Raw genomic sequence first — 20630 nt, forward strand, 5'->3', positions numbered from 1 at the left:
TATCTATTCAATAGGGGTTTGTCATATGAGTTTAAACGCTATTGTACCTCAGAAACCGGGGGTTTAGTACTTCATACCTAAGCTAAGTGTAATGGGATCTAAAAGACAGCCAACAAATTATAAACCAAAGTACCAAAACAATTATGAAATATTCCGTTCGCTCTATTGTGATTATCGCTAATATTTGACAGTGCTATTTAAATAACGGGTTAATTTTGACACGGCTAATTAATAACTGCATGACATAGGCATTCGGTTTAAATTGTTCGATGGACTGATGGATGATCGGTAATACGATAAAGAAGCTCTTCTTAGCGGTACTTTTTTGTTGGTACGTAATGTGGAGTAGGAAATATTCCAATTATTTCATTATACGATGAGTGTGCTTGTAATAGAAATTTCTTTGAAGTTGGCAGTAGAGCTACCTACTTATTTATAAATATGTGTTCATGTTAAACTTATATAAAGAAAACATTTAAAACGCTGAAATATTTTTTTGTCATCCAGAACTTTAAACATCTATGTTAGAGGTTTAATTAAACTTCTAGGTTACGGATTTAAATAATGCTAAAGGTAGAGTTTCGCTATGTATTTCTAATCGTAACAAAAAATATATTATTTTTGAGTTTGACTCCCGTTGTAGATAGCAATCATTTCAAACAATATTAATTAAACAAGATGGATGAGTATTTCTTATCAGATTGAATACATTAGACGTAGTGCAATGACTTCTGGTAAAACGCATTCTATAACTACTTACAACTATGTATTTAACAAAATCTTATGCTAGAAATGAATTATATCATTTTTATCATATAGAAAAGTAATTAGGTATATCGTTATTTCCAACAGTGAATAAAAACATGATTGAGAGTTTCATAAACTGGTTCTTAAGGGATGCAAAGTTCCTCACACGCACGGGGCCCTTTGGTAGATTCAAACAACATAGTCCCCATTTTGGGAAAAGATATGTGTCCAGAAGTGGGGCAGTACAGGGCAATTAATTTTCTACATGTTCCATGAATTCTTCTTGAATTAGGGGACTAACCAACGTATACTTACATAGTTTATTCACCTTTTATATTCTAACCCCCGGTTTCCGAGGTAAATTTATCAGTAGTTTATCTATTCAATAGCATTAAAAGTCATATAAAAAAACGCTATTGAATAGATAAACTACTGATAAATTTACCTCGGAAACCGGGGGTAAGTGTTTTAACTGCGATACAACGTTCTAGTGTAAAGTTATATGCCCGTATGTGTTAGTACTTTTATGGCCAGGTATTGGAGGTATGTAAGCACACTTGTATATTGATAATTTTATGATATAGATTTATGTGGTCTAGTTTCCTTATGAGGTACCTAATAATGGCGGCTAGTATTATAGCGCAGTCACTTAAAACATTCTACTGCATTTTTCTCCAATCGATTCAGATAAATTGTCTAAGAATATATCGTCGATATCCAACATTCGGTCTGATTTTGAATTCTACTGAAGTGTCTGATCCTTTCATCGTCGTTAATCTATTTACTATTTAGTTAGGAAGCATCAAGGGGCAGGATAGCTGAAAAAAGTGATAACACTGCTTGTCTCAGGAATAAAACACAAACGTTGTCCTCCATTACCGAATCAAATGGGACAAGGGGTTGTAGAAAAAATGATAAAATTAGCATTAGATAAACACACGAATTAACTTGTTTAACTCAAAATAGGCGAACTTATTCACTCGCACACATAACACGTTTCTTAGGGGTCTTAACATGAGGTCTAATCTTCTTTCCAGTCCCTCCTTTCCTCTCCTTAAGCTCTCTTTAAAATAATAAAAACACCTCTTTAAATTTAATATTATCAGTTATTTAAAACTACTTACTTAATTCAGTGTCGCAGTCAGTGTACTCGTGGTTACAGTCGACGGTGTAGGCGGCTGCGAGTGAGCTGCCCACCAGCAGCGCGCACCACACCGCCAGCCCGCGTGCGCCCAGTGCGCCCATCTTCGGTTACCGGGACCTCATCTAAAACAATAACATATTAGTTTAGATATAATATATTTATAATTAGCATAATATTAGGTCGGGTAAAAAATCTTTTCGCATTATACTTGTAATAAAATCTTTTCTCTACACAAAAAAGCTCGATATTTGGGTACGTCACGAGCTCACTGTAAGAAACCTAATGAATAATATTCTTGAAGCCAAAGAGATTTTACTACAAGTTCATACATACTATAATTTGATAAGACTTTTTCACCGACCTAATTCAATAGTATGCTTATTGGAGTGTGAAAGCTTTTGCCCGACAATAGGGCAGAATAAGTTAAAAAACGATGCTTATAAAATAACTATACTGTAGACTAAAAATCGCTTTATTTACTGTGTGCTGTGTAAGGGTCTTCTTTTGGAATTAGTAAGAGATTAGGTCTGCAATACACAAACAACAGCGTTGTCCACAATTTCCAAAAAACAACTCTTCACTCCACATTGTGTGTGTGACTGTGAAATGCAACTATGAACTTTTGATAGCTTGTTTTGTTACGTATACGTAATGTACAGTAATTTGTTAGAATAGAGACTAAAATAGTAAATTGTACGCAATTACTTTATGAACACCTAATAAATAAAGTTAACTAAGGTGTGATAAACAATCAATATTGATTGCAAACGAACATTTTCCGATTAACTTCAGAACATGAATCATCATTAGTTAGTAAAGCGCCATAATATTTCTATGAATTGCTATAATTAACGAGCTATATTCAGATCAAGGCGATAATTAGCACCCACAGCAGATTAAACCTGTTTATTAAGTACTTCATTAACATTATAATAGATTCCTTTCAATGGAAATGATTTTGTAACTAAGTAATTATTTAAGTAAACTTTTTTTAAAAATACCGCATTAAGATTTCCTCCTGTGTCGCGAAGACTTTTACAACGGACACAAAGTACAACAAGATCCGAAACAACCATTTGTCGATCGCACAAATTATAATTTTTCCGTGTGGGAATCGAACCCCACGACCTCCCCGACGCAATGGTACCATCTTAACCACAAACAATAACCAGCAAGCAGAAGAAATGTCTCACCGGATACAGCTGAAAAACTAGTGTTTTACACGGAGCGACTGCCTATCTGACCTCCACAACCCAGTTACCCGGGTTATAACACGATACCCTTCCGTAAGACTGGTTGTCAGACTTTCAAGCTTCCGACTACTGTTAACGACAGTCTAAGACACTAAGACAGTCAAAGATCTTCGAAAACGACAGTCGGCAACCACAATTTTATTTTACAATCATTGTTTTTTACAATTGAATGATGACGAGTATTATTGTTTGAAAGGAGTACTTCCATTGTAAAACGCGATTTGATCCTTGTACAGTGGTAATGCACCGTTACCTGACACTCTGTCGGCACCTGTATCGAATGTTTAGCGAGTGGGAACGCGGACTGTGGTTGCGGTCACAATTCGGTACAAAATACTTATAAGAGTGATTTATTTATGTGATTATAAATTGTCTATTGTTGCTATCTTGGAGTACGATCCATTCACGATATTCTTTTTTTTTTCAAGTCTAGTTTCTGCCAATAATCTTCTTCAGATTCCCGTATGATGGTACGTACATGTGGCTCATTTGCTCGTGTACCTACACTTACTGATTCGAAATAGGTACCTCAGATAATTGGCTGCTAAGAGGTATTTCAGCCGAAGTGTCTCTTTACTTTAAAAGGTACGTTCAAAGTCGATCCCGGTTGTAGCTTAAGATTTGTTCCCTGGACTGTATCAAAGGCCTCCAGTTAGCCGGAATGGCTATGTCATTGGGATGCCCATTAACGAAATAAAAAAACCATACATAATGAGATATTCTAAAGTGATGACTAATACTAAACATCTATTAATTCTATTCTATATTGTATCTTTGCTGTTTTAAGAGTCAACATTTGACCTTAACGAATAAACGATTTGACTTTGAAAATAAAGTTCGACAAATTGCATGTCGTTTTTGGTTTGAGTGCTAAAACTAAATCCTAAATGGCCGTCTGGTCGTCCTCTTAATTTGAATTTAGTTACAGATGAGTCAGAGAATTAATCTATAAAACAGAAAACGGATACAAACGTAAGGACGAGTTTGGTCTGGTATAATCATTGTTTTAGCAACGTATATTCACAAAAGATATAATAGAGGTTAAATCGAGTTATAAAAGTGACATCAGAAATTAAGATTGTTTTTTTGTCACTAATTTTGTTCGTTATTCATATTAACACACATGTAGATAACTACTTACTGTAAAGTTCAGTCATCTCTCCATTTTCAGACATCGTCTATGAAGTTTCGGTCAAAACTCACATAGGTATTTCTTCTAGTGAATGAGTTTGCTAGGATAAGGTAGTAAAGGAAAATTACAAATTTTCTCTGAAGGTGATTTCATTGTCTCACAGAATTAATTTCATAAGCAATAATTCATCGATTATTAACATTCATATTGATTGTGGACACAGAATTCATTAACCTGATGTTAATAAGGAAAAGTAATTATGTGCATGTTTCTACTTCAATGCATCCATTAATAACCTATCAAGTGCGTAAACAATGCAATATTACGATAAACAATGATCAAGAAAAATAACGTACTATTTATACTCACTTATTATTATAAATTACGTGTTTTATGATATAACAGTTAGTTCTACAGGTCAACTCAATTAAGCGGTATTTCTAGAAACAATATTCCCTTATAGTATAATAATAATAGTACAATAATCAATAATAATAGTTCGCCAAACCTTCCAGAAACGTTTCTCAAATAAAGCATTGGAATTTTCATATTTTTATTCATTTATTTATGTTACGGAAAACACAAAAGAATATTTGATTGAACTCTAGAAATTGCTGGAAATGATAGCCAACATCGAAATATCGATCATGAAAAACAAGTCATTAAAAAAAAAAATACATGCAAAGGACAAAAGGTGACAGCCAACAGAAATCTTTTTAATAACATTACATCACTATTGAATCACTAACACCAACAGGTACACACAATAACGATTGTTCCGAATATTAAAATTAGTTTTCGCTTTCGTTTGAGGTCATGCCACAAAAAATAATTGGGACAGCATTGTCAACATTGTTATCCAGTTATCCTTTACATCATCGAAGGACATCGAACTTTCGATACGATAACATCGAAGTTCTGTCGTTGAAATGTCAAATGCCGAGTGTGGATCTTCTTTAAAGAGTAATAACGTAATTAGTCCAATGAAATGTTACATGAGTTTTACATTTGTTAGAGGACGCAATTTTATTTTTGGAACGAAAGTTTGTGGGGTGGCCACTCTTGTCCCCCGGCCGCCATCTTGGAAAAGGGGGTGGAAACACTTTTTTCGCTATATCTCGGAAACTATGCGTCTTACAATAAAATTGTAAAAGCATAATTTGTAGCAAATTATTTTACCTACATATGCTTCATAACTTTTTGCCCTAAATTGACAATTAAAGAAGTTATAAGCAAAAAAAAACGAAGGAGGTGATTTACGTAATTTACCTGTTTAGGGCTTAAGATAAAAATATTAATCTAACTCCTGCCGTAGTCCCCAACCCGCAATTGGCCAGCGTGGTGCACTCAAAGCCTAACCCCTCTCATTACGAGAGGAGACCTTTGCCCAGCAGTGGGACATTAATGGGTTAAACTAATTTTTAATTTCACCCTTGCCTCTTTTCGAGAGAAGATTCTATCATGCAGTTTGACATTAATAGGTAAAAACGACTATTTTAGGCGCGGGGACAGCTAAAAGTTACAAAAATACAGGTTTACGCGTCAAAAATTTAATAACATAAACAATTTGTCTTGTTTATTACAAACTTAAATTAAATGACATTACCACGTTCGCGGTGTGGAATTAAGGTCGCTTTCATTCAGCCGACACGTACATATATGTAAGTATAGTGAGTGCAGCCTGATGACACTTGATAACGGTACTGCACGTTGATTGCACTTGTCAGTGAAGATGAACCATGGATGTTTTGGAAAAACCGAAACGCACTTTTGGGGGTTTTGAGAAAATTTATCCTGCATGATATTGAATACTGTATAGTTTAATTTCCTGGTTTATTTTCCTTTAAGTGTATGTTTGACTTAATACGTTCCGTTGCAATGTTCGAAAATGTAAAATTAACGAGATAACAGCCATTAAGCAGTTTTGGCGATTTTCGAAGGAATTTATTCTGTATATTATTGAATACTGTTTAGTATAACTGGTTTATTTTCCTTGAAGTGATATGTTTGACTGAATTGATTTCGTTGCAATATATAATTTAAAAAACGTAAAATTAATGAGATAGATCATCGGACAAATATGTAGAATGAGATGTAAAAAAAAACAAAGATTTAATATAGGTACTCAATTGGATTCACCAGTATTCATTATGCCCAGTTAGTCTTTATTTTTGTAATTACTGCACAAATCGGTGGCTTAATTATTGCCAAAGTTTCTAAGGTAACTAGTATCTAAGTCTACTGGTCTATTAGCAGTGGTTAAAGTTAACAAAGACTTGTTTTTTTAAACCATTTAACGACTAACAATATGGTTTCCAATTGTTCCTTTTGTGAAACAAATATAAAATAACCTCAACAACGGCTTCCTCTAAAATAAATATCAAAAGAAATGACCATTATTTGTATGTCAAGTTCGCCAGTGATTTTAAAAGTTCCGTTATTCACAACCTCACAAGTGTATTGTGCAGAGTGCAGGCCATTGAGACAAATGTGTGAAGAATAACTCATTTTGTTATTAAGGTTAAAGAAAGTTCAAGATTTCGTGTTGAAAAATGCAAAGGTATTTGACAATGGCGAGCCATTATGCTTTATTGACCAGTCACCAGGTTGAGAAGTACGGGCTACTGTTCCCAGGTGTCTGGAGTGAATATGGAAGAGAAAATCAGTGCTTATAGAAATGTAAGTAGTTACTTATATCACTTCTGGTATTGTTCTTGTTATTAATGGGATAGGTTTCCCGGTCATTGTCTCCAGTACGCAATGGCTCTTGGATCCAGATGAGCAAATGAGAGGATTTCAATTTGCCGCTTTGATAAATTGCAGTTCAAAATTGATGAATATTTTACCGAATTTATTACGGCACAGAAAGTTACAATGTTATAGTACTAGAATAAGTCCCTAAACTCGTACTAAAAAGCGCCTCAAACGCAAATCAATAGAAATAAAATATAGCAGAACACGACAGCGCATTTAGTAATACGGTATTCTGTACTAATGTTCCTGTTAATGTACCAAATAAGGCGGGAGAAAATGCGCTCTCCGTCGATGGTCAAAGGGTCAACGACTCGCCGTCTACGGCTGGAATATATTGACATCTGTTGGTTTAATTCTATCATAAGAAAGATTTGTTTGTTGCTTTGTATAGTGTTATTAAAGTCTAGAAAACAAAAAACTAAGTGAATCTTCGTGGTCTTATAAATAAACTATTTGTTTGCCAGTAAAATTGTCCTTTTATTAACCTGGATTGTCCCATTTTTGGGTATATACGTCACCCAAAAACAAATATGGTTGTTGTAAAATGTCTATAAGACTTTTATTAATTCTATCGTGTCCAATACATGCGGCAGGTAGGATAAATTCCCTTATTCTACAGTGTAAGTTGTAATTTAATAACATTTTACTTTAGGTCTCTTTTGCGATATTGATTAAGGTATTTTTTGGTTTGTTACATTTACTGTTCCGAAAACAAGCAATCTAAACAGCACGTATAAATATAAATTAGGATTAGTATTTGTAAGCGTAATCTCTGAAACATCTAATCCTTTTACATCATCACAACAGTTACGATCACGGAAAAATGCACTAATCATGTACGGAAATAATTCTTTGCCGTTTTTCACACCCCATTCGCCAATAATTCACTCAGTACGTAGATAGAACATCGTTACATAAGGATAGATTACCGACCTGAATGTACGCGTGGGAACTTGATACGATCATTAATTTGTTACCTTATGCCTTGTACAATTTCTCAGTATCGTCCATGACCTATCGAACAAAGTATAAAGTATTACATCAATGAATTTGGGACGCTACTGCATCGCGTGTTTTAAGACCCGAATTTTAAAGGTCGCTGGTCGCTTTAATGGTCTATTTGTCATAACTATAGCTGAGGTGTTGAGCTAGAAATTAACTCTTTCTTGATAAGATACTGACCTATGTGTAAGAAATCAAACTTTTACTATGTATATTTTGCATTGTGCATATTACGCTTAAGCTCTACAAACGGTTTTTCTGTAAACCGGCTTTTGCATATTGATTACTATCCCTTTTTAGTTTGAATTCAGACTCCTTAACGCACTAGTCATAATACTTCTTCACTTGTAATTGTCGGAAGGTATAAGATTTGAAAGTGAATAAAGGCCAAAGCTACTCTAAAAAATATTTCTATAGCAAAAAGTAACATAAACTTACAGTAACACGTTTTTGTACAGTCCGTATTTTCGAGTATCGAGAGTATTCGCGAGGTTGACATTTAAAATGTACTGCAAAAATAGTTTCTACGACGCCCGCTTGAGGCGCTAAACCGATTGTCATACAATTTTTCGATAGCTATCTGGTTGTCGGTAGTCGATAGTTGTAGAGAATCGAAGTACAGTAACACTTTGTCACGGGATATATAAGATCATAGGAAATGATTCCAACAGTTGCAGAAACTAAAGTAAATAGTATTTAAAATGTGTGTGAACGTGATGGTGGCGGTGATGGCGAGTACCGTGGGTAGATCGCGGCTAATGGCGTTACGACACAAGCGGGTCACAGCACATCCCACTGTGATCGCTTGCGCACTTAGATTTACGCGAACGATGTTTGTTTGTGTGTAAAGTATGTGTGCGGTGAACGTAGATTATTACGTTATGTTATGAAGACGTTATGTAAAATTATAAAACAAACTCCTAGCTTAGTCTGTCTGTTCGAGATAGCGAGAATATACATATAGTGAATGGAAGTTCATGCTGTTTTCACTAGTAGATAGAGCGTTCCTCAAGAAAGGTTTAAGTGTATTATTTGTAAAGGTTCACCTGGTACAATCGGGAAAAACCGGAGGGCCGTTTGTTATGAATTTCAGTACTAAATTTAATGGAGTTAAAAGGCTTTCAGATAAACGAATTTTCAATAATGATTTACCTTTTAATATTAACTTAAAACCACTCAAATAAATAGTTTTCGGAGTTATAAGCGAATTGTTTTAATCATATGCAGGTATTGTAGGTATAGTTAAACCAAATTAAAAGAACACTAACTTCAAAAATACTGTTTCGAAAAATTCACGAGAGGTTTTTACAGCTGACCTGACCCAATTGACCTCTAAAGAATCAAGGATAAAACAACCTTGTTGTAAAACCTGTTCTTTGTTGTTTTTTATACAATTCAATAGCGTTTGAGAATTGTTGTTACTTCTATAATACATATCGATGTATAATTAACGTAGATACATTTCAAAACTGGACTTTGAGTCTTCGAGCTATCTTTTCTTTTTGTAACATAAGATGCAAAATAGATTAGAAGATGCAGTTTGGATAATAGCTCATGCGTTATGCGTTGGCTATGTCTTATTGGGGTTTTCTATTATGAGATTCAAGGTGACTATAGGAAGGATATTATTGGCAAATAAAATGCAAAAATTCACACGATGTTAACGACTGCATTATATAGCGATTAACAATCAGCTAAGCCAAAAAATAGTTTTTTTATAAACTATCTTCAGTTAGAGATAAGCCTAGCCTACTAAAGATAGTTCGACAGTAACCGTAGCATGATTACACACGACAAAATTTATCGCCTTCAATAACCTATAAATTACTAATAAAATAATCCCACGAGAGCTCCAATAAAGGCATAAAAGTAAATAATTGGCATCAAATGAAAAACTTAAAATTGGTTTAATCTCGATCATTGTTGTTGTTCTACTTTACACGCGTGATCCAGTGAAACTGCGGTGGCGATGTGGCCCGATTTCCTCACATCTTCCCATCGGTGAAACGTGATGGGCCAAATGCTATTGTTTCCTATACTCGTTTACTATGAGACGATAAGTACAAACACGTGATATTTACGACGGTCATTTGGATATTTAGTGACGTTTAGACTAGTGTCTAAATAAAAATGGTCGTAATTTTTCTTTGACTTTTATTTACTGAGGTCTGTTAGTGTATAGATCTTCTTTCCCTCTCTAGTGCATAGATCTCTTTAATGCCATACTCCGGGTGAGTTTCACAGCATCTAGATAAATGGAAGATCTGAGAGGTAAATTTATAAAATAAAGACTGTCAACATTTTACTATAATAATGACGGACGAAAATCAATACTCAATGAAGTAAAATATTAATTTACGTAGGTTCGTAATAAGTATTTTTTTTTATCTACTGTTATTTTGTTTCAAACTACGAAGCTGCCAATACATTCTTCACTTAATGGACATCTGTCATATATCATTAGGTATAAAATAGCTCCTTTACTTTTATGAAAACGTCAAACAAACAGGATAGAAACTAATACCTTAGCAAAACATAAAAGCTATAAAATGTTTATGAGTTGATAATATTCGCGTTAAAACCAGTTTCCGTTATTCCTTAAGAATTTGTTTGGTTGATTAATTACTCGTTTGGTCATTAATTAGTTATAGACTTGTGAGAGAAATCGGAGACAAAATTGAAAGTCCGAAGACACAAGATCATAAAAACTACACACCACAGGAATTAATGCTTTAAATAAAATGACAATAATGTTTGATAACTTAACTGCTGGATAAAGTGACAGCAACTGAATGAAAACAAATGCCATATTTCCATCTAATAAGGTATCTGATAAGTTATCCAGAAGTGGTGGAAAATGGCCTGAATATATAAAACCCTCTCAGATTTGTGTATCTTGTTAACAAATCTAGTCTTTAAGCATAAATAATTATATTATCATTATTAATTTCTTTATGTACCTCTATCTACTAATATACGTAGCTTATGAATCCATTTTATACAATCAATTTCAAACAAAAAAAAGTGTTTAGCATATAGAGATAAGTATTATTTCAACAAAACTATATACCTAGCTTTAAAAATACAATTATCAAATGTCTACAATCTAGGTATGTATGTTACTACTTTTCCCACCATCAACAATTTTATTCATTCAGGCAACATTTATGTACGATTACAAGATACTATTTAAGTAACGTTTTAACTACGATTGCAAGTATTTGGGTAACATTAAACGTAAACATAATCACTCCACGGCAACGTGCAATTAACTAACTATTCGTTAGCTCATAGGCATCGTGAACAAATCTCGTAATTCGCTAGACTTAGGATGTTGTCACACACTTATTTTCTAGACTATTCTATACACACGATCTGGAAAGAAATAGCCCGTTTAAACGTAACATACTTTTCCAAAAGTGAATACATTTTGTAATTGATTCTGAGAGATTCTTATTTAATAAAAATAACAAGAAATGTTACAAAAAGAAAAACAATTTTAATATTTTTTTTTATTTTCCGTAGGCAGTGTCCATTTTCATTCATTAAAGTAGGTTTTTTGGTGCTTATAGTTAAATTTAATCGTTATCGAGACTTGTGCCATTATCGGGTCTTCTTATCAAACTCCCAGGAGATATACACTATGCATTTGGTAGACCCATAGAAGGAACATATTCCTTTCTATTTTTCCTTTATAAAGACAACTTCTGCTCTAAGAATTGCTATTGTGTCGCGAGGACTTTCGAAAACATACAAAAAACGGACACAAAGTACAACCAAACCCAAAACATTTATTTGTGGATCGCACAAATAATTGTTTCGTGTGGGAATCGAAGCCACGACCTACCGACGCGGTGGTAGCGGCGTGGCAACTTGAACCACTTCGCCACGAAGGCAGTCATAGTATTCGCGTACGTAAACACACAACAGAAACCAGTTTAAACGGATGTTTACAAAACACATAGTAATTCAGTTCAACACTATCTCTTAGAATATAGTTCTCTTAACATAGATCTATATTATTAATACTTCTTCTACCAGTTACAACTCTCTTTGCTAAAATAACTCGTATACCGGTACGACTACTACAGCGACTGAGCAATTTTCTAGTATTTCTCTAACAGTCTAACAAGTTTCGCGCATTTCCATACTGAACTGGAAATTAAAGAAAATCTTTGCAAAGTAAGTGTTTACGCTGTTTACGCATTCACATTACAAATGGTATTTTAATATGTTGGGAGACTAAGTTGTGGAATGATTCTCATACACCGATTTACAGACTTTATGACAGGTATTTTAAGTTTTTGTGAACTGTATTCCTGCTGCTGCTGAATAATTGATTTATTCCAGAAAAAAAATCTATACGCTTAGATAAGTTAACTATTTTTAACTTAAATAGTACTAAGCTCATACTTTAAGGGGTGTATATAATACATGAGGGAGTATTCCTACTCTATCCATTTTTATACACTCATTTTTACAGCCCCTTAAACTATAGGAAATAAGCAGTACCTAGGTACTGAAACCAATTTGGGCTTAAAGAGGAATTTTCTCAAATGAGCATCAAATTATCTTGTTTGAGTTGTCCAAAGTCTAGGTTTAGTTACATTTGAGAAAACTAAAAATAATTACAAACTTAACCTATTACTGTCATACTGCTGGGCAAGAGTCTCCTCCCGTAATCAGGGAGAGGTGGCCAAGTTTTAGTAGGAGACTTAGAAATTATAGCTAAGGTCTAAATTATAAGTCGTCCATGTGTCTTAATCCTAACAAGTATTGCTCCATGCACCGCGTATTCCCACGTACGACAGAACAATAGTCTCACTATGCATTACCCGCGGTTTTTCTCGCCTAATCGGTCACCGTTGTTTCGTAACTTATTGTACACACACGTAAGAAATGTGCATTGTTTAATTATCAACATTAGGAGAGGTATGTGCGTATGTACGTTCGTTAAATAATAATTGTAATTAAGGCTTTGTTTTGTTCAAGGTTTTGGAGATTAAATAATTAAAAGATTAAATTCTATTCATTACATTTTTATTTGGTTATCTTGTTTGCTGGTTGAATAGACCAGCTTCTATAATGTTAAAAAGGATAGACTAAAAAATACACTGCCGGGTTGGAAAGCAGGGCTCGCATGCAAATTATAATAAAAGTACCATACATAGAGTATTTAGTTTCAAAACTGACCATTAACATTTCTGTTGGATATGCATGAAATTTAGTTTAAAAAAGAGTATTTTTCTGTTAGTTACTTTTGTAGTGTAATTTCAGGTTAAAGTACGTATATCGAATGCTCAAGGTACTTTGACTAAATGTCTTGTTATTTAACACGCTACCACAATTGAGTAACAAGTTCTTACAAAGGCTGATGACTCGGAACCGTTTGCCCAATCCGTCAAATTCGCGTGTGACGTCAGAGAAAGTGGGTAACACGTGGTTGCGACATTATGACGCGTAAACGGACCTCTTTTAAAGGACACTCATGAATAAATTATGAATAAGTAGTATGTAACAGTAGGTGGTAACAATCAAAGCAATGACTGTCTCTTCTAGGTAATGTTAAAAGAAAATTTCATAATAGTTTAAACATCGTAATTTTATGGCACTTTCTTGCATGTGTAACTTTCTATTTCGCTACTGCAAATCTTGTTAAATGCATTACGATTTTGTTAATTTATCTATATAAGTATGTATTTAGAAGTATGTTTATCAGTTATTTGGTTACCATCATAATACAAGGTCTGCTTAGTTGAAATCAAATGTCCGTGTGTTACTTTGTCTAATGATATTTATTTATTTATTTTTACCTATACGTTTTAAATTAATTTAAAAAGCTTGGTTCGCTAAGAAACGCATTTTTACTGGCCTTACTTAAAATAAAAAAACGTGCCATTAGCCATTATTCTAAAAGGGAGCATAATAAAAGGCAAAGGCAGGCTCATAATGCCACAACTGTCAAAAGCATCAAGATCCCTTATCGTGAACTCAGAGCTGTGGGATAAACGGAGCGCAACCAGTTCCCCGCTATTTGCGAAATCATCTTATCGCTGAGTAGAATTCTTTTCATTTTTATTTTTAGATGGGTTCTCGACACTCTTATTTTCAGACATTGTATGTACATCTCGACAATGTATTCGAACATTTGTAATAAATGATATCGAGCAAAAGTTTTTATTTGAAAATATTTTAGGCATTACAGAGTCCAACCAATATTTTTTATATCGATACCAAACGGACAATGTGTGATGAAATCGATTATGATGTAATTTATTTGATCACGCTAAAGGTGAAGCTACCGCTGGTTGATTTTAAACGCATTTTAAATCGAACACTAAAGTAAAGTTCAACATTTAAAATTGGAATACGTACCAGAGACTTTCAATTAGTCCTTTTTATTTATTTTTTGGTTGGTTTGTAGAGGCAGCTGAGGCCAAGATTCTAACCAAAAAATTCTATGAGTATTTTATTACAATAGAATCCTAACATTATTAATAATATATTCTGTTCTGTGGAGTGCAATGAATGGTCGATTATACAAAGGTTCCCATCGTACGAGCTTGCGCAAGTTGACCTTGTCGCAGGGGCTAACAAGAGTCACACGGGTCATGCTCGCCGTCGTACAGCTTTTTGGCGGGTATTTTATGGCAATACGAATGCTTACTCCTTTTTATGGTTAACGTTTAATCTTATATTGTTTTACAGTGTGTTGTTTTATTTGCATCAAATGCGATTAAAACATTATATTTCAACGCTAAAATTATGGGATTGTGTTTTAAAACTCCCTTTCCTCGCAAAATAGTCTTAGACACAAAATCAACCAAATGAAATCAAACCTGATTAGATTTCACATTCAGTTTGAAAGGTAGAGTCAAATGAAGAAGTCTATGAAAGCGACCATTTATAGACAATACTGAACATAGTTTACGCGACAAGCCAGTTGCTTGTCATATTATTTCATTTATTATCTGGCCAATTTCATTCTGTCTGAGATTACAAAGTACCTAACTATGTAGTATGTATTAATAGTATAAGAAACACTTTCTACTAGACATTAAAGATGATTAAACAACGAAACGAAAAAATATACGTGCTATACACATGACTTATATTCTCTAGTTTAAACGATAATCTTATAAAGATGATATATGTATGTATGATTTATGAACCAAAATATGTTTATAACTGGTATTAATGAGCAGTTTGCATTAATGGACGATAAAACGGACGTTTTCCTCTTAGATGTATTATTATCGAGTCTGGAGAAAGTATTTTTTTGTTAATTTTTTGTGGAATGAAATATGGTTTTAATGCTTTGTTTATTACTTGTTTATTTAGATTTATAGTCGCGTATAATTTGCGACTACATTTTTCAAGACTCGTATTGTACTTAAGTGCACTAATTCTACCAGATGCCACCTTAAGCATCTGCAATAGATGAATAAATAACATTAATGATGATTGAACCAATAGTTGCGGATTTAAGTCTTCAGTCTAATAGTAAGTAGATATTATTATGTTAAAAAATAAAGTCCCCAGCCGGTATTTGGCCAGCGTGGTGGACTCAAAGCGTTAGCCCTCCTTCGGTAAGGAGGAGCCCCTTGCCTATCAGTGGAACAGGCCTTAGTTAAAAAAGAAAATATGTATGTATGCTACAGCAGCATACCTTAGGATTGTTAGGTTCACAGAAATTATAGGAAAACGTCAGCAAAATCGTTGCGTAGTCCGTAAACCTAGGCAAATGGCACAGAAAAGCCCAGCAGTTAGTATTCCTCCTACTATAATGTAGATTTCTTAAATCTAATTCTCATTCAGATCTACGATTCCAAAGATGGCCGGTCGAATTCATTCATTAACTTTTTTGTAGACGGCGCGTTAGTTTACCGTTTCAAAGAAAACCTCTAAAGCCGCGAAACTAGATCGCGGTGAATGCGGTCGATTGCGAAATTTTCTTGTTACAGCTGTACAGGTGTTTTTCCGGGGAAATTTTGTAAGGAACATTTGTATTATAACGTGTTAATTATTCATGATGTATTTGGGTAAAACCTACTTGTACGAACCGGATAGTTACATAGCACCAAATCATGAGGTAATCGCTGAATAAAGATAGTACCGAATAGTTAAACCAATCAACATATATTTTGCGTGATTTCGATTGTAATCCCGTAGGTATTCCTATATAAAGAATATAAAAATTGTAGCAATGCAGAAATTCTGAACTCTTTTACTAACTTATTTTAAAGTAAATGCCTGTTTATTTGTGAATGGTTGTTATAACTGTAGCATGAATGTAACTGTCAGGTCCAATTTATCAAAAAGGCGAAACCACATTAAACACCTAGGCTGTTAAAACGTTAAATCGCCCTTTTATAGACAATCCTACATACCAAATGTATTAGGATATCTGGCACATGCTCAAAACGTATTAATTTTACAATTTCGAACGTCAAACTGTATATTTTTTTTAGATATTGGAAGAATTATTATTAATGTCCCCTGATGGTCAAAATAAAAAAAAAACTAAAAAAATATCAAAACCAATTTTAACACAATAATCAGTTAATCTAATATTTTTTATGAGAAATCACTCAAATCAGTCAAATTAATCACAATCAATATGCAAGATGTTATCAACCATCATTCGTCGATCGAAATTCAAAAATAAGAATGTCTTTTTTTTTTTCGAATTTAAGACTAAAAAGGGCTGTACTCTTGTTTATGATTTTTAAAACACAAACTTTAGTGAGTTTGGAGCCTGGCCTTTTGACCCTAAATCGTGACAAAGCCGACCTTGACAGGGCAGCAGATGTTTAGTCAGCCTTGAAAAGAGAATGCCTCTAATCATGTTGTTTGATGGTGCACATATCATAATGCTTTGCAGTTATTATTAGCTATATAATCTTTGTTAACAAATGTATGAGAAATATGAATCTTTTTCATGACACAATAAACGTATTTTTTATACCAATAATATAATTAGGTACTTTTAATTTTTTGTTTTAGGATTTTAATAAATTTTATTGTCGTCACTTAAAAAAATTACATCATTACTTTTATTATTTTATGCAACTCGACATTATTATTTTCCTGTAAATTATTACATTGAAACTAGGCGACACTAGGGTATTTTTATTTCTTAATAAGGACAATTTCAGTATTAAGTTTCAGCACTAATAAAATTTATCTTGTATCGCCGAATTTGAGTTTTTGTCCTGTCTATCAATCCCTTAAAAAGTATTTAAAATACTTCATTTCTGAAATGCGTGTTCTATTTTACTAAACCTGTTGATTAAAAAGTGGCCTTCGTAATAATGACGAACCAAAATGACTGGTCGGATGAACACCTACCAAAAATTACCATAAATATTTTAATTTTAAACATTAAGCTTCTGACTTGGGTGGTTTGGTTGACTCATATGACCATATAAATCATATGTTTTTAATGCTCTAGTAGACTAACTCATTCTTTCGTATTTTTTTGGTATCTGGGCGTTTTCAAGCTTTAGAAATTGAGTCACAATCGACTTGCTACCTAGTTTAATGGTAGGTATTTGTAGTTGTAAACTACTCCAGTGACTGTCTTCCAAAAGGACGTAAACTGGGATGTATGGTAAATATTCATTGACAGAACCATTAATTATGAGCAAAAACTAAAACTCTTCAGAATAAAAAAATACCTACTAAAATTCGAATACTGTAATCTATAATCTTTGGACACTTAAAAAGAGCTCCAAATCTAGTTTCAAAAATCAAACCTGATTATTGAATTTTAATATTATCTCAATTCACATAGAGTTCTAAATCTCATCACGCAGTTAAGTCCCTTTGATATTGAAAAGCAATGCCAAGTCCAAGGTTTTCAAATACGCATTGAACGCAGTTTCGCGCCCACGTCGATTGTCGTCGATTTGCATGTAAATTCTCAACGACTAGACGTACTCCGGCTATCATCGTGCAAATAGAATAATAATGTACAACTCTAGGGTTGATTGACTACATCACTACATAAAAAACAATGTCGCGTCGTCTTTTTGTTCCTAATAATCAGGAAAACTAGAATATATAGATAGGAATTTTAATGCGACTTTCACTAATAGACAGACTGATTCATTACAAAGATTGATGTAATAAGTTGAGAATTTCTGGAAATTGGGCGAAATATACCGATTTTTTTTAAACCATTACTCTCCCACTACAAGGCAAGGGTCTCCTCCCAAACGAGGGGGGAGTTAACGATATTTTAAATAGAAAAATAATTATTATGCGGCCGGGTTCAGTGTTCAGGTCCGTCCAAACAATAGTCTTATACCTAAGTAATACCTACCTATAGAATCACCCGTATTATGCCAAATCCTTTTTTAAGTGCATTGGTATGCGTAACAATGCAAGTCTAGAAAAACGGTATTGTTTTGAAATCGTGTACACCCGACGGCTGTAACTGACGCTTACGACATTGCGTTGTTATAATGTCCCCGATTCTTGCTCTCGTACGAATATTTCTAGCGTCATATTTACTCTATTTGTATAAGAGAATATAGAAAAACCCGTATGACAACTATGAAAAAATTAATTTTGTTTATGCTTGGATCTAAGCAGTATATAAAAAAAAACTTTAAATGTTCACTTAGTAGCACTCAGCAGTAACAAGAAATTAAGTTACAATCTTTTGGATAACTTAGGTATTATTGAATTATCATTAGCTGTGAAACCAGCTGCTGGTATGATTATTGTAATATGATAGTTCATACAACAGTTTCGTGTTCCCATTACGAAGATTTTAACGGACACTAATAAGGAACAATTATCAAAATAACATTACATTGCAACTAACTAAATACTGACAACAACAAATTACTTAATACGAAACTGCCAAAACTGGAAAATAAATGTGTTTTTTTTTATTTCAAGTAAAATAATCATTGTTAGATTAATGTGGAATTAAAAAAGACATGATTTGACTAATAAAAATAAATTTAAACTTGCTTAATATGTATTATGCTGTTTAAAGATATTATTATGACTATATGACATTGTATAAGTAGGGGAACCTGTTGTACCTTGGCACTATGTGTACCTAGGCCACTGGGCTCGTTTTCATATATTCGCGCGATACTAAATTCTACTGTTTACGGTATTCGATAGGTCACTACAGACTATTCAATGTGTAGTTAGTCGCATACCGCCATTAAGCCGGTGTTTGGTGTTATCGACGCTGAAACTTTTTTGTGTGAAAAAGTAAGTATTTCTAATATATTTTGAAGTCTAATAGTTTTAAAAGTTTTCTAATAGTCACTTAACTGTTATATGCTATCGGTTCTTTGATTTTACAAGTCTCAACACAATAAAAAACTTACGAGATACTTAACTCTAAACTATATAAAATCCACCGTTTTAGTGAAGTTGGAGTAGTGTTGTACCTCGGTCACTGTCGATCAGCTGTACCTTGGCCAGTGGCCAAGGTACAACCTGGATGCTGTACTTTGGCCAGGAGAATATTTTATTAAATTATTTCACATTTACGTAATAATATTCCTAATTAAATATCTTTATTATTTCAGAAATCCATGCAAAAATCACTTAAAAACTGGAAATGGCCTGAAAAAGAGGATTTAAATCTGTACCCGATGAGTGACATTGTCGAAAAAATTAAAACCCCGCAAAAAGTTAACAAGAACAGAGAAATTTATTATGTTCCAGAGATACAGAAGTACTGGGATTTCTACTAAATGCTTAAGGCTGAATAATATATCTACATTATTGATAGTGTTTTTATAATAGCTAGTCCAAATGACTGATTAAAATTTAAGAGAGAAATAATCTATACTAATATAATAAAGCTGAAGAGTTTGTTTGTTTGTTTGAACGCGCTAATCTCAGGAACTACTGGTCCGATTTGAAAAATTCTTTCAGTGTTACATAGACCATTTATCGAGGAAGGTTATAGGCTATATATCATCACGGTACGACCAATAGGAGCAGAGTAGCAATAAAAAATGTAACAAAAACGGGGAAATTTTGACCCAATCTCTTATGTGACGCAAGCGAAGTTGCGCGGGTCAGCTAGTAATTTATATATAGGTAAAGATAATTGTTTCAATATTTTGTTTTCCATTTGCTATGCTATATAGGTATATTGATTTGCTATATTATATTATGTGATATCGTCGCTGCGCCTGCCAAGTTCCACATGTGTCTTTTGTGAGATTTTGGAAAACTTTTTCTTTTATTTGGGACACAAGATTCATTTTTTTTTAACATCAAAATACACATATGGAGTTTGGCAGGCGCAGCGATGTGATGTAACGAAACGGTGGCAAAAAGTTAGTTGTTTTTGTTTAAATATTTTGTTTGAAAAGCATAAAAATAGCTATGAATATTATTTTAATTTTGATCATTTCTAAATGTTGATCATTTGAGAATTTTTAAAATGTTTTGTTAAATACTGTATACTGTAATAATACTGTGTACTGTAATAAATCAAATAAAATGATTTTAGTTAACAAAACTTGATAATTTGCTTAAATTACCCCCAAATTTCAATGTGTCCTAGGTACAACGTACTACTGGCCTAGGTACATAGGGTATGTTGTACCTT

General features: G+C 33.4%; 1 protein-coding gene across 3 annotated transcripts in view; it reads right to left on the reverse strand.

Moving 5' to 3' along the window:
• The window catches only part of sas (stranded at second transmembrane protein), a 57218-nt gene that overhangs the window by 33774 nt on the left and 2814 nt on the right, over positions 1–20630 (reverse strand). For all 3 annotated transcript variants that reach the window (XM_076127210.1, XM_076127209.1, XM_076127211.1), the window contains exon 2: positions 1872–2013. In XM_076127210.1, coding sequence (XP_075983325.1) covers positions 1872–1992 — 121 coding nt within the window. In that variant the 5' untranslated portion in view covers positions 1993–2013. The remainder of the gene's footprint in view (positions 1–1871; positions 2014–20630) is intronic.

This window comes from Anticarsia gemmatalis, chromosome 19, assembly GCF_050436995.1.
Source record: "Anticarsia gemmatalis isolate Benzon Research Colony breed Stoneville strain chromosome 19, ilAntGemm2 primary, whole genome shotgun sequence".
In the NCBI taxonomy this organism is placed as follows: domain Eukaryota; kingdom Metazoa; phylum Arthropoda; class Insecta; order Lepidoptera; family Erebidae; genus Anticarsia; species Anticarsia gemmatalis.